The 16,396-nt window shown below is 43.8% G+C and overlaps 1 protein-coding gene across 2 annotated transcripts in view; it reads right to left on the reverse strand.

The window, feature by feature from the left end:
- The window catches only part of ankrd13c (ankyrin repeat domain 13C), a 108,046-nt gene that overhangs the window by 48,673 nt on the left and 42,977 nt on the right, over positions 1-16,396 (reverse strand). For both annotated transcript variants that reach the window (XM_060940868.1, XM_060940869.1), the window contains exon 3: positions 7,417-7,521. In XM_060940868.1, coding sequence (XP_060796851.1) covers positions 7,417-7,521 — 105 coding nt within the window. The remainder of the gene's footprint in view (positions 1-7,416; positions 7,522-16,396) is intronic.

Consider the following 16,396-nt stretch of genomic DNA (forward strand, 5'->3'; position numbering starts at 1 on the left):
GACGACAAACAAAAATGCAGCTCGTCATGTTACAGAGAAACCCAAATGTCCACCGTTTTGAAGACTTTCTAATGGTTGGTGGTGGTGGGGGGGTGGGGGGGGGGGAGAAAGAAAAAAAAAAAAACCCTTACCAACTCTTACAAAGCGTTAAAACTGGAGGCTCCTTCCATCCGTACATCTTAAACAAACTTGTCCTGACAGGAAGCTTCACTTTATTTATTTTAAAATCATGGCACCATACAAGTTCCTGGAAATGACCAGTTACTCCTGACTACTTTCACATTACCCATAATGCCTTGCGCCCTGGGCAGGGGAACCAGGCGCTATATTTGTTTACCAAGTCAGATAACCTCAGTCGTTTCTTCGAATTCACACGGGGAAAAAAATGACTTTTCCTGATTTAAAAAGTTTTACACAATAAAACATGGCATGTTTGCCATGCTGACCCAGAGACGCCTGCGCTGGCTAGGCCACGTCAGCCGCATGGATGACGGCCGCATCTCAAAGGACGTGCTGTATGTTGAGCTGGCCATAGGCTCCAGACCCACAGGACGACCCGGACTACGCTACAAGGACGTGCGCAAGCGCGACCTGAGGGCAGGCGGCTTCAACCCTGCAGACCTGGAGACGGCGGCCTCAGACCACGCCGGCTGGCGGTCCACCACCAAGGCCGTCGTTGGGGAGGCAGAGGAAAGGAGAGAGAGACCCGGTGGGGGGAGAGGAGGCTCCGACGACCGTGGAGACTGCAGTCGGCAACAACAGACACCCGACCAAGCAACTTCACCTGCAGCAGACCGTGCGGCTCACGCATCGGCCTATAGAGATCTTGCAGTCACGTGACCGGAAAGTTAACAGCCGCCATCTTGTCGGTAAAAAACACAGCTGAATACTGCTGCACTCGTGTACAGAATGGATCAATTTCAACCGACGGACTACACGGCTCATTTTTCTAATGAACAGATAATTAGATATATGTCTAAAATAAACGATCTACAGATTAGTGACCCTTATGGCTTACCGGACGGAGTTTTCACGACCGTGTCAGTGGATACTGAACTGCCAGCGGAATACCTAGATGTGTAATTACCTCATTAACTTTCCCTCGCTGTTCAGTGGTGAAGCACTGCGTGCTTATAAATCTCTGGACAGTTATCTGTACAGAAATTCAGGATTTGTCAGCGACTCAGATGTGGCATCTTGTAAACAAGAAAATAACAATCCTCATTGGATGGGTAAGTCACTTAAGTATTACTAGTACTGCACTGACCAGCCGATTATAGAATAGAATAAGGTAATTCCAGCTGTAATTCCAAATCGTCCGTCTTGTTTACCATGGATCTGGCGTTGGAGAAGTAGAAGCTTAGCAGTGGAGATTTGAGTGGCTGTTTTCTGAGCTTAGTCAACAGGCCGGCTCTGCCTGCAGCCTCGCTTTTGCTTCCGCTCCCGGCACCGCCTCCTTCGCTTTGCTTCCGATAACAATCCACGGAGACCCTGCTGGTCTCGCTATCTCGTCCGGAATGTTGTGCATGCGATGGCAATTGCTACAAACCGTCATTTTCTGCTGGAAACCAATGTCCAGTAAGTCCATACGGTTGTAGTGGATATTGAAGTCCGGTACAGACGAACAACACGCAAAAATACACACAAAAAACATAAAAAACGTGCACAGGTAGGGAGAGCTTGTAGCCGCAGCCGTTGTAGTAGAATTGTGTATAGTAGGGTTTTCCAGAAGAAAAAAGGTAGAAGCAGAAGTAGAAGGCGGAAATATGGCGTTTGACCGACAAGACGGCATCTGTTACAATCTGGATCGGCTGTGACGTCACATGCAAGATCTCCATACAGTCATACTACACGCTGCAACTCAATAACTGATGGATAACCCCTGGTGCAGATCACCATGATCTTTCGAGATCGAAGGAGCCAACAATACACAATACCTAAAGAAGCTAAGCATCGAAAAGCGTGATTAGACAGAATTTGCCGTCAAAATTTTACACCGACAGACAAAACGTGACCGTGTTCTACACACTTCAGTGGTGGAGTCAAGTCTGGCGATCCAAGTCAAGAAGCCGACAACCCCGGTGTCTGTGTGTTTAGTTATAAAAAGAGTGAAAACTGAAAAACAAGGGCGAGTCAAAGAACTGAAAAGGACGACTTGATTGAAGGATCGACTCCCAAAACAAAGCGCAAACGATGCAGTGTCGGTAAGCTTCCGTGTCCTTCTGCTTTTAGCGTTTCTGTAGGTAGACTGAATGTAATAGGACGACAGGGTCGAATAACAGCTTCCTCTAACAGCCCAAAGACTGTCGTAATCTGGTAGCGTATGAGCCTGAGGGAAATCAGAGTGAAGGAAATCAAAATCAACTTCAACTTTAAAAAGAAAATGACAGTTCTGCTGTGTTTACAGGACTTACTTGACTGAATTCCTTGCTTATGTTCCCACGGACGAAGCCTTTTCTTTTTTTTTTTTTAAACGGCTCTCATCGTAACCAGCACCCAGCAACGACCATTTCACTGCGGATTCTTCTACGATCGGTGTTGATCTTTCAAAGCTCTTCTACCAGTCTTTTAACTTGTGCAGGTCAGTAATTGTTGGAACCCCCGTCACCCGAAGTAGAGATGTTCAAAGCGTTCGATACGATATTTACAAGCGCTTTTTTACCGACTGATTTCTCAAAGTCCACAGAAAAAGCTTTGCAGATTGCTTTAATCTTTTGTTTAGTTAGTTCTGACACTTTGGAGGTTTTTGGGAGATTTAAATTTGAAAGATCATCATCAGTGTGCGACGCTATGTTGTTTTAGTTTGTTAATATTTTTGGTTACCCCTCAAGGTGCAAAGCATTATGGGTAACGTGAAAGTCATCAATAGAAACAATAACATATGACAAGTGCATTAATATAAGCAGTAATGCTTGATAATATTTGTTTATACCATCAATGACTCTGCTGTGTCTAAACAGAGGGTGTTGCAATCGAGGAAAAAAAAAAAAAAGTTTCTGCACTTTAGTTCAACATTACAGACAAAGAAGAATCGTGTCTTTACGTGATTAGTAGAGACGAATCATGGACAGTCTGACCAAGGACATGAGCTAACAAGTGGGGGATGTCAATTGCGATTTCAAATATCAATCTTTCCTTGCACACCTTCTGACCAATCAGGTTTGAGAATTAAATATGCACAGTGGTGCTTGAAAGTTTGTGAACCCTTTAGAATTTTCTATATTTCTGCATAAATAGGACCTAAAACATCATCAGATTTTCACACGAGTCCTAAAAGTAGATAAAGAGAACCCAGTTAAACAAATGAGACAAAAATATTATACTTGGTCATTTATTTCTTGAGGACAATGATCCAATATTACATATCTGTGAGTGGCAAAAGTATGTGAACCTTTGCTTTCAGTATCTGGTGTGACCCCCTTGTGTAGCAATAAATGCAACTAAACGTTTGCGGTAACTGTTGATCAGTCCTGCACACCGGCTTGGAGGAATTTTAGCCCGTTCCTCCGTACAGAACAGCTTCAACTCTGGGATGTTGGTGGGTTTCCTCACATGAACTGTTCGCTTCAGGTCCTTCCACTACATTTGGATTGGATTAAGGTCAGGACTTTGACTTGGCCATTCCAAAACATGAACTTTATTCTTCTTTAACCATTCTTTGGTAGAACGACTTGTGTGCTTAGGGTCGTTGTCTTGCTGCATGACCCACCTTCTCTTGAGATTCAGTTCATGGACAGATGTCCTGACATTTTCCTTTAGAATTCACTGGTATAATTCAGAATTCATTGTTCCATCAATGATAGCAAGCCGTCCTGGCCCAGATGCAGCAAAACAGGCCCAAACCATGACACTACCACCACCATGTTTCACAGATGGGATAAGGTTCTTATGCTGGAATGCAGTGTTTTCCTTTCTCCAAACAGAACGCTTCTCATTTAAACCAAAAAGTTCTATTTTGGTCTCATCCGTCCACAAAACATTTTTCCAATAGCCTTCTGGCTTGTCCACGTGATCTTTAGCAAACTGCAGATGAGCAGCAATGTTCTTTTTGGACAGCAGTGGCTTTCTCCTTACAACCCTGCCATGCACACCATTGTTGTTCAGTGTTCTCCTGATGGTGGACTCATGAACATTAACATTAGCCAATGTGAGAGAGGCCTTCAGTTGCTTAGAAGTTGCCCTGGGGTCCTTTGTGACTTCGCCAACTATTACACGCCTTGCTCTTGGAGTGATCTTTGTTGGTCGACCACTCCTGGGGAGGGTAACAATGGTCTTGAATTTCCTCCATTTGTACACAATCTGTCTGACTGTGGATTGGTGGAGTCCAAACTCTTTAGAGATGGTTGTGTAACCTTTTCCAGCCTGATGAACATCAACAACGCTTTTTCTGAGGTCTTTTGTTCATGCCATGATACACTTCCACAAACATGTGTTGTGAAGATCAGACTTTGATAGATCCCTGTTCTTTAAATAAAACAGGGTGCCCACTCACACCTGATTGTCATTCCAATGACTGAAAACACCCGAGTCTAATTTCACCTTCAAATTAACTGCTAATCCTAGAGGTTCACATACTTTTGCCACTCTCAGATATGGAACATTGGATCATTTTCCTCAATAAATAAATGACCAAGTATAATATTTTTGTCTCATTTGTTTAACTGGGTTCTCTTTATCTACTTTTAGGACTTGGGTGAAAATCTGATGATGTTTTAGGTCATATTTATGCAGAAATATAGAAAATTCTAAAGGGTTCATGAACTTTCAAGCACTACTGTATACCACGCCATCCACTTTGCAACTTTAGACTTGATTTGGATGGATTTTTTTAAAATCCATCTTCTGTTCAATACTGCCACTTGTGCACAGTTTATTTTCATTCATCACAATTCTTGTTTTTAGCACTATTAATGCACATTCACCAGTACGAAGCATGCATTTTATCCTTACAGTTTTAACTGCATATTGTATAGCTGGCTCATTCTTGGATTTTTAAAAATTCTATTTTATGTTATACTGTGTGTCTTTTTCTGTTTCTCATGTCTGAGGACTTGTTGCTGTAACGATTTCCCAGCTTGGGATCAATAAAGTAAATCGATCCATCCATCTATCCATCTATATATATATATATATTCTGCCATTTTGATCAATTACCATCTATGTTAAAACAAAGTAGTCTCCGTTTAATTATTTTCACCAAGTTGCATTTTGATTTTTTCCCCCATCTTTTGGTGCATTTAAATTTGTTTCCCAGCTTTTCACACTGGAATGAACTTCTCATGGACTTCAGGAATCGCCCCAAGACTGAACCCGTCTCCTCCGAGAGCACATGAAAACTCAGAAACCGCTGTGTCCAGTGGGTGTGACTGAAGACTATTCTGCTCATGGTTATTATGTACCGAGCACTAAGCAAGTTAGCCTTCTTCGAATCAAAAGATAAAGTTGCATCGTTTTCATAGAACAGCTACATACTATCACGTAAATCAACCTTCTCCAGGAAGTTGTACTTCTTCAACTCGCTAACTAGATCAGAACAAGGAACTGCTCGTAAACCCTGCGTTGGTTTGTCCATCACATAATGGCACGCATGAAAGCTAAACCGGTATTCAGTACAGAAATCAGGGCAAATGAGGTGAAGAGATCAAAGAGTACACTGTTGGGGGTGGGGGGAGGGGGAGAGAGAGACACACACAGACAGAGAGGGAGAGACAGAGAGAGACAAAGACAGAGACACACAAAGAGACAGACACAGAGAGAGAGAGAGAGAGAGAGAGAGAGAGAGAGAGAGAGAGAGAGAGAGACACACACACACACACGAGAGGCAGAGAGAGACACACACACGAGAGGCAAAGACACAGAGACAGACAGAGAGAGACACACACACGAGAGAGAGAAACACAAACACAGACACGCTCAGACAGACACAAGAGAGAGAGAGGCAGACAGACAGAGAGAGACAGAGACACACACACAGAGAACCAGAGACAGAGAGAGAGAGAGAGACACACTCAAACAGACACACAGAGAGAGACATACAAAGACAGACACACAGAGAGAGAGAGACACAGACAGAGAGACACAGAGACACACGAGAGAGAAACACAGATACACGAGAGAGAGAGACATACAAAGACACACACACACACACACACACACAGACATACAAAGACAGACACACAGAGAGAGAGAGACACACACAGACAGAGAGACACAGAGACACACGAGAGAGAAACACAGATAGGCCGAATCCCATTTCACCCCTTGGACCAACCCCTTGGCCCTTCCCCTCCATTTTGCGCGTTCACGTGAAGGGGTAGGGGTATCCCAATCCCAGTTAACGCGGAGGGGTAGGGGAAGGGGTAGGGCTTCTGTACCCCTCCAAACGGAGATTTTCCTGGAGCAGACTCCGAACGAAGGGGTTTGAGTGATTTCCCACAATGCCATGCGGATTTCAGCGAGATTTCATGCGGATTTCAGAAAGATGGCGGTTCCCGCGGCGAAAGATTGTCATAAATGTATTTTCTCCATTATTTACGTGTTTTAAGTTGTTATCCAGAGGAAACACGCCGCTTGATTCGCTTTCGAGCTGAGAATGAGCAGCGATTTCTGAAATCCAAGCTGCTGCTAAAAAGCTTTGGGAGTGAGTATTGTTTTTGGTTGCTTTACTGCGTACGTTTTGTTCTGTTATTCTCGCTTTTATTGTTTACGAGTGTTCTGACACCTCATTCTGTTGGATGTGGTGCACGAAGCGCCAAAGATATCCCATTCAGTGGTGTTAGTTAACAAATCACACCCTGCCAGCAGAGATTTCTGACTGTAGCGGCTGGTCGCAGCCAATGACGCATTTGGTCGCGTTTTGCTAACGTAAACGCTGACGGAGGTACGCGATGACGTATGCGATCGTTGAAGGGCTATCCCAACACGTAAGGGTTGAATTTCAAGCCCTATCCCTTGTAGCTCAGTTTCAAGGGGAAGGGCCAAGGGGAAGGGGGAGGGGAAGGGGGAGGGGTAGAAATTAGAATTGGGATTGGGCCTTAAAGTTACTTAGTATATATTACCTGCCTTGCAGTGTGTTGTGTCGTTGCACTTTGCTTGATGCAAAACTGTCAACTCGGTAACTTTGGATCACAAGTCAAGAACGTAACCAGGTGCAGTTTAACCAATCAACTGTCAGCACCGTTTCTAGCTCCACCCACATTACGTTACTCATGTGTTAACCTGCCAAAGTGACCTGAATTGCTCTGTGCCATGGAAAATCATCACGAGTGTCCAAATTACACCCTATTCACTACTTAGTGCCCTACAAAATCTAGTACGTTTGTGAAACACCACACTGCACCAGGACAGGTCAGTGCAGCTGAGCTGGGACAGATGGTACAGGATACCCATAATGCACGAGTTCAATGGATAACGTACTCATCTGACGGTCTCCGTAGCTGATGGCTTCGGCGAGAGGACTCCATCCCTGAGCGTTTTTCACCTTTACTGGTGCATTATGGGCAAGCAGGAGATGAGCACATTCTGGAAAACACCAAAAAAAGAAAACAGGAGTGTTAAAAACACAGGGTTTGTCTTTTTTTTTTAAATTAAACAAATAAAAACCCAAACTCCTCTGATGGAAATCAACTTTTTTTTTTTTAATCAATGTAAAGCAGATTGATCACAAACACACAAAGTGACACAAGCGTGGAGTACAGCTCCCAGAGCATTTCAGTCCTGTTCACTCTCCACACTAACCCCAAAAAAAGAGGCCCGGGCTTAATTTAACATCCTTCTGACGCCAGCGGCACAAAGGAACAGCTCTAATTTTGTATTAAAGACTTCACCTCTCCAGGGAATGTGTCCAACTAATGAAGCTCTTGTCTGGTAACCAAACTACACCGTGATGAAAAGGGTTTCCAGGCTTGGCAGGACAGAGGAGAGGCCGGAGGAGCAATACTCCGCTTATTTTTTACTGCTGTTATACATCTAAAAAAACCCAGAGAATCACGTACAGATTTTTTTCTAAAAATCAGAAGCCCTCGCTTCCACCTCACCTTCATAGCTTTTCTTCCACAAACTTCAGAAAAACATTTAAACAACTGCAGGCAGCGAAAGGAGAGAGGCCCACTGATTTATGGGTAGGAAAAAAAAAAGTGACAATTAACAAACAAAACATCTCACGCTGACTTTTTAGCTTTGCAACACACAATAACACTGTTCTAATTACTTGAACACACAAAATCACTCAGGGGTGTGAGGTTGCTGATTAATTTTCCAATCGATCATCAACGGGATGGTGTGATCCGGCCCAAAGTTACGGCAACCACCCAGGAGTTGATTATTTTCCGACAACAGCACATCCTAAAAAAAAAAAAAAAAAAAAGTGTTCTATTTCTCACTGTTGGCACTCTTTCAACAATTCCAATTTTTCATTTATTACAAAAAAAAAAGCATAATAAGCTTTTAGTCCATTTATAGTTGTGTTTAATGTTTTAGAAGTCCCCAAGACAAGCTATTTCCTGTAAACAGTCGGCCTCTTGCCAGTCTCTCCCTCTCTCTTTCCTTCTTTCTTCCCCCTCTCTTGAAGTTAATAAGACAAAAAAGCAGCTGTTCATATCGCAAAAAAAAAAAAAAAATCCGGAAAGCCATCTCAGAGTCATCTGTCCCAAAGGCTTTCCTGTGATGGGGAAACTTACTGAGCGTTTATAAAACTCTGATATGATACTAGAGACTCCTTCCAGAAATGTTCAGTAAATATCTCTTGAAAGAAAACATCGCCATATCAACAAGTACTACATGTTTTTCTTTATTAAATAATCTTTTATCCATCATTTATTATAAGTCGGGGCGGCACGGTGGTGTAGTGGTTAGAGCTGTCGCCTCACAGCAAGAAGGTCCGGGTTCGAGCCCCGTGGCCGGCGAGGGCCTTTCTGTGCGGAGTTTGCATGTTCTCCCCGTGTCCGCGTGGGTTTCCTCCGGTTTCCCCCACAGTCCAAAGACATGCAGGTTAGGTTAACTGGTGACTCTAAATTGACCGTAGGTGTGAATGTGAATGGTTGTCTGTGTCTATGGCCAAGTTTACATTAGACCGTATCTGTCTCGTTTTCTTCGCGGATGCACTGTCCGTTTACATTAAACAGCCTGGAAACGCCGGGAAACGGGAATCCGCCAGGGTCCACGTATTCAATCTAGATCGTGTCTGATCCGGTGCTGTGTAAACATTGAGAATACGTGGATACGCTGTGCTGAGCTCTAGCTGGCGTCGCCATTGGACAACGTCACTGTGACATCCACCTTCCTGATTCGCTGGCGTTGGTCATGTGACGCAACTGCTGAAAAACGGCGCGGACTTCCGCCTTGTATCACCTTTCATTAAAGAGTATAAAAGTATGAAAATACTGCAAATACTGATGCAAATACTGCCCATTGTGTAGTTATGATTGTCTTTAGGCTTGCCATCCTTCCACTTGCAAGTGGTAAGTGATATGCGCTGGGATCACACACACAGCGGCTCAGTCCCGAAAACACAGCTTGTTCACTTCACTCGCGCGCTCTGTGAGCTGCGCAGGGCCGGAGTGCGCACCCTCCAGAGGGCACTCGCTGTTCAGGGCGGAGTGATTTGGAGCGCAGGATGCCTGCGGAGCCGAGCGTATCCGTGTATTGGTGTTGCTGTGTGCACGCGAATCGTGTATTGGTGTTGCTGTGTGCACACTAATCGTTTTAAAAACATTAATCTGATGATCCGCTGATACGGTCTAATGTAAACCCCACCTGTGCGTCAGCCCTGTGATGACCTGGCGACTTGTCCAGGGTGTACCCCGCCTTTCGCCCGTAGTCAGCTGGGATAGGCTCCAGCTTGCCTGCAACCCTGTAGGACAGGATAAAGCGGCTAGAGATAACGAGATGAGATTTATTATAGGGCAAGTCGTAGATTATGTGAAGCATCCTGTTTTACAAATCTGCTTGGAAAGTATTCGAGTGAATTAAAGCTGCTGTTATAGAAAATTTTAAAAAATATATATATTATACAGTGTGTACGGTATGTGTGCACATGTAGAGCTCTTTTCCAAAATGCTATTATAATAGATAGTTGGTTCAGGCTGAACATTTAACAATAATTGACAAATCTAACAATGTTATTGATTATAAATCCAAAGTATGGTATATATTCTGTTTTTAAAACAAGAGAACATGCTGCAGATATATAATATCAGGAACTTTCATCATACGGATGTATTATCAATTTATAACATCAAATAAATCATAAACACTTAAATAACATTAATTCATTCACGTTTAATCTTATGTTTTAAGACTGTCCACCACAGAAAACAACTAACTAAATAACAAAATGGCCAGTTAGTTCAATTCTTCAGAACCATCGAAAGTATTCACAACCATCATTTGCAAAAGTTATTTGTGCTCAAGAAGCTACACAAGCAAACAAAGCTCCTCGCTTCAGGGCGCCGCCATGTGGGATAGTGTAGAACGCTGACCGAACTCTGATTGGTCGAGAGGAAATGTCGCACTCAGCCAAAAAACAGGTGTAGTGCCTATCGCGTTTTGGCGAGAAACTACAATTTGCAGCACATATAAACAAGGAAATATAGCGATTTGGCATGAAACATTAATGGAGCAGTGAATAGGCTCAGTACACAGCAAAATACCGCGACAAACTCTTTTTTTTTTTTTTAAATTTGGCGTTTATCGCGTTTTGGAAAAGAGCTCTTCATATATTTAAAAAAAAAACCTGCTAACCAATCGGGGTGGGTTTCCCAAAAGCCTCTTAAAGTGTATATCATGGGTAAATTCAGGAGCAAGATCAATGTAATTCTCCTATTTTATATTAAACTTTGGTCAAATATCTGTAATATTCTGCATTCTCTGCAATTTTTTTACCTTGCGCAATACCAGAAAAATTCAGTTGAAAATCAAGCCATTTGAGGCGAATTGGTCCGCCTCTGAAAAAACTTGGCATTTGGATTTCCCGGCAAACATTGATTTTCGTGACGTCGCGTGCGGGACGCCTCCTTCTGAATCCTACGTCAGCGCTGGTTTGTTTACGAGAAAACGACCTGGTGGTTTTCTGCAAATTTCTTCAACGTTATCGCGTAATTATTAAAATGGTTAACAGATGTATCGTAGGAGGGTGTAGCAACACCAATCATGATGGGATTAGTACTCGTCGTTTCCCAAAAGACCGGACAATGAGAGAGAAATGGGAGCGCTTGGTCTACACAGGCTGTGCACTGAAACCGTGCAAAGCTCGCGCAGCCTGCTGGCGCTTCCGCAGGTGATGTCACGAATCTGGCTCCAGACTCCCTTGGGATTTTTCGAGACGCGTTTTATTTTATTTTTTTTCTGCTGTAGACAGATGGCCTTGTGCAAAATTACCCTTCCGGATGCGTGTGTAAAGGAACATACATTAAAAAAAAAAAAAAAAAAAAAACCACACGAAATTGGTCCAGAATATGCCCTTTAATGCGAAGAACATCTTAACTAGGAGAGAGAGAGAGAGAGAGCATTCATTGTGCTGATCGCGCTACCATTTAACGATCTTTGTGGTGTGATGCTTTTGGGAACCCTACCCCAGATCTGAGAATCCAACCACACTCTCGTGTAATGATAATGGCACCATTTTCCCTTTTCAGATCTCAGTGGTCTATTTAAATCACCTCTGGCTCACTGCAAAGCTCACAAATTAACAGCATACCTCAAAAAATATCTTGCAGCCATCTACAGAAAACTACTCGTCCCTTCCCTGATGCATTTAAAGCGGAACTCATTCGCATCCATAACTGATGACTACAATTAACATGCTTTAATAAGAGGTAGTAAAACACGCAGTCTAACTCCGCTGCCTTGGGTCTACGCCGACTCCAAACTTATAAATTAATACTTAATTGGCTAGTTTGCGGAATATTAAATACCATCCTGTCCTCGAGGTCTGCAAATTCACCCAGGTCCACAGAACAACTTCATTCATCACACGCTTGTAAAACTCCTCTCTGCATTTAACCCATCTGAAGCAGTGAACACACACATACCCAGAGCAATGGGCAGCCATGCTAACAGCGCCCGGGGAGCAGTTGGGAGTTAAGTGCTCCCACCCATCCCATATTAACAAAACTGCATGTCTTTGGACTGTGGGGTAAACCAGAGCATCCGGAGGAAACCCACACAGACACTGGGAGAACATACAAACTCCACACAGAAAGGGCTCGAACCCAGAACCTTCTTGCTGTGAGGCGACCGTGCTAACCACTTACACCACTGTGCCACCCAAATACGTGGTTGGATTTCTCATCCACATATCCTGCCTTCAGGTGGAAGATTTCTGGAAGGCTTTCGCAAATTAAATCCCATCGTAACTTGATACGGTATTTCAAAAGGACGGTCCATTTCTACTGCAAAGCTGCAATCCAAAAGAATAAAACTTCTCCTCAACTCAAAATACAACAAGGCATGGAATTAGCATGATCACGTTAACGTCCTGAAGACTATTCAAGAAAGTTCTTGTTTGGAACAAATTTCAGGCAATTCATTAACAGTATTAACAAAATGTACACACACTGGCTACTTTATCAGGAACACCCATACGTCCACCTGCTGTTTTAATATTTCAGTTCTCTAATCAGCAGATCCCTTGACAGCAGCACAATACATAAAATCATGTACAGTGGGGCAAAAAAGTATTTAGTCAGTCACCAATTGTGCAAGTTATCCCACTTAAAAAGATGAGAGAGGCCTGTAATTTCCATCATAGGTACACTTCAACTATGAGAGACAAAATGAGAAGAAAAAAAAATCTAGAAAATCACATTGTCTGATTTTTAAAGAATTTATTTGCAATTTATGGTGGAAAATAAGTATTTGGTCAATAACAAAAGTTCATCTCAATACTTTGTTGGCAATGACAGAGGTCAAACATTTTCTGTAAGTCTTCACAAGGTTTTCACACACTGTTGCTGGTATTTTGGCCCATTCCTCCATGCAGATCTCCTCTAGAGCAGGGATGTTTTGGGGGCTGTCGCTGGGCAACACGGACTTTCAACTCCCTCCAAAGATTTTCTATGGGGTTGAGATCTGGAGACTGGCTAGGCCACTCCAGGACCTTGAAATGCTTCTTACGAAGCCACTCCTTCGTTGCCCGGGCGGTGTGTTTGGGATCATTGTCATGCTGAAAGACCCAGCCACGTTTCATCTTCAATGCCCTTGCTGATGGAAGGAGGTTTTCACTCAAAATCTCACGATACATGGCCCCATTCATTCTTTCCTTTACACGGATCAGTCGTCCTGGTCCCTTTGCAGAAAAACAGCCCCAAAGCATGATGTTTCCACCCCCATGCTTCACAGTAGGTATGGTGTTCTTTGGATGCAACTCAGCATTCTTTCTCCTCCAAATACGACAAGTTGAGTTTTTACCAAAAAGTTCTATTTTGGTTTCATCTGACCATATGACATTCTCCCAATCCTCTTCTGGATTATCCAAATGCTCTCGAGCAAACTTCAGACGGGCCTGGACATGTACTGGCTTAAGCAGGGGGACACGTCTGGCACTGCAGGATTTGAGTCCCTGGTGTTGTAGTGTGTTACTGATGGTAGCCTTTGTTACGCTGGTCCCAGCTCTCTGCAGGTCATTCACTAGGTCCTCCCGTGTGGTTCTGGGATTTTTGCTCACTGTTCTTGTGATCATTTTGACCCCGCGGGGTGAGATCTTGCGTGGAGCCCCAGATCGAGGGAGATTATCAGTGGTCTTGTATGTCTTCCATTTTCTAATAATTGCTCCCACAGTTGATTTCTTCACACCAAGCTGCTTACCTATTGCAGATTCAGTCTTCCCAGACTGGTGCAGGTCTACAATTTTGTTTCTGGTGTCCTTTGACAGCTCTTTGGTCTTGGCCATAGTGGAGTTTGGAGTGTAACTGTTTGAGGTTGTGGACAGGTGTCTTTTATACTGATAACGAGTTCAAACTGGTGCCATTAATACAGGTAACGAGTGGAGGACAGAGGAGCCTCTTAAAGAAGAAGTTACAGGTCTGTGAGAGCCAGAAATCTTGCTTGTTTGTAGGTGACCAAATACTTATTTTACCGAGGAATTTACCAATTAATTCATTAAAAATCCTACAATGTGATTTCCTGAATTCTTTCCCCCCATTCTGTCTCTCATAGTTGAAGTGTACCTATGATGAAAATTACAGGCCTCTCATCTTTTTAAGTGGGAGAACTTGCACAATTGGTGGCTGACTAAATACATATTTGCCCCACTGCAGATACAAATCAAGAGCTTCAGCTAATTAATGCTCACTTCAAAACATCAGAACGGGAAAAATTGTGATCTCAGTGAAAGTGTGACTTTCTTTCTTTCACTGTGGCATGGGTGTTGGTTTGAGCCAGATGGACTGGTCGGAGTATTACAGAAACCGCTGATCTCCTGGGGTTCACACACACATACAGTCTCTACACGGAACGGTGCAGAAAAAAAAATATATCAGAGTGAGCGACAGTTCTGTGGGTGGAAACAAACGCCTTGTTGATAAGCGAGGTCAGAGGAAAATGGCCAGATTGGTTCGAGCTTTGTTGCCAGGAAGGATACAACAACCGTGGTGAGCAGAATGTCTTTACACGGTAAGATATACCGCAGCCACCGCACCTGGCAGGCATTAAGGCCTGCTCCTTCTGTGTGGTGGCTAACATAGAAGTTGCTCCCCTCAGACGTCTTCAACTGAGAACAGAGCTGCACGACGAAGACCTGTAGACTTCACAGGGTTTTCAAGTGGGCACCCCACCTCACCGGTGTTCTGTCAACAACCCCACAACACCTCAGTGGGGCTTGATAGCAGAACCAGCGTCCTGGAACTGCTCCCTCTGTCATTCAGGACCCTGCCGTGCAACTCTGTCCCCCCTCTTCTCTGTCAGCCTGGCTTAGCCACCGGTCACTTCTCTTTCGCCACAACCACCTGGATGCCTGTTCCGCCTGCTTTGAGATGCTGTTCACCAAGTTCTTACGGGTCACACCCCTAACCCCAAGCCGTCCTAGTGCTCTCCAAAGGGACTGCCCTGGGAACCCCCTGCAACCCACCTCCACTGGTAGGTTCCAGGTTCTCCACCCCCTCTGCTGGCTCTCTACAAGGAGGGGCTGGTACTTCCCCAGCTTGCGTTCGTGTGCCTCCTCAATCCTCTCCTCCCAGGGTACCGTTAGCTCTATCAAGGCCACCTGTTTTTTTTTTGCCAGGAAGGATATAACAATCGTGATGAGCAGAAAAGCATCTCAGCAAGTAACGGCAGAAGACCACACCGGGTTCCAATCCTGCCAGCCAAGAACAAGTTCCTATTAAAGTGGCCGGTGAGTGCACGTGTTGCAAATCACAAATAAGAAATTTCTGAATATGACCTTGTTGTGACTTGAAGCTTGGAATAAACCTGCAAACACAGCAAAACCGCTGAACTAATGTCACGGTGTCCTAACTCGAACAAACCCACTCATGTCAGCATAATGAAACTCACCGGGGAGTCAATAACAGATTGTATGGAGGAAAGTGAAATCTGGGTATTTTGTTATTGTGAAACTGTTTTGAAGTCATTTTTTCTTCACTTCCAGTTTTGTCTCACTCTCTCTTTCTCACATCCAAATCAATCCCCTGTCAGGTCTTTCTATAATGGAATTTATACAGTGGCGGATTACCAGAGGGCTTCTGGGATCTCTGGGGTCTGGACAATAATAATGAACAATTTTTCACGATTGCGCAAAGACAAGACACAAATAAAATTAAAAAAAAAAAAAAAACACACCACACAATACAGTCACCACTGAGCTCCATCAATTCTGGGGCTTTGACCTCAAAAAGGAAAACTGGCACTCGAATGCTTCTGAAGATTTATGCTTGGCCCCCTAACGATGACGTTCTGTGCCTTGATTATAATACATTAGAAACAAGTGACTGCTCTATTTGAATTATTTAATTGGTTTATCTTGTTAAATAAAGTTTTAAATGATGAGTACATTAGATAGATGTTGTTAAAAGCGCCGATTATAGAAAAGTGAAAGAAGAAAGGCTTCATATTTTCATCTGCTGGAATTGAAGCCTGAGAGCATCACGGATGGATGTGAAGTGTGTGTGCGCGCGTGTGCGCACGCACGCATGTGTGGGTGTAATATACAGAGCTTGGATCTGGATCAGGCTCATTCAAACCTGAGAACAGAGCCATCATGTGGAGCCAGTGCTTCTTCAGTCTGACTTACATCCCAGAGGTCTGACTGTAATAACGTCAGCATTTATCGGAAATAATCTTCGGAACAGAAGAGCAGACTGACTGGACAAATCTGAAACACTCTGCCACTCACTCTCGGACCACACACACACACAGATTGGACACAGCCAGAGCTGCTGGACCGCAGCCCTCAGCGCCCTCG

The sequence above is a fragment of the Neoarius graeffei genome, chromosome 15 (genome assembly GCF_027579695.1).
Source record: "Neoarius graeffei isolate fNeoGra1 chromosome 15, fNeoGra1.pri, whole genome shotgun sequence".
Lineage (NCBI taxonomy): Eukaryota > Metazoa > Chordata > Actinopteri > Siluriformes > Ariidae > Neoarius > Neoarius graeffei.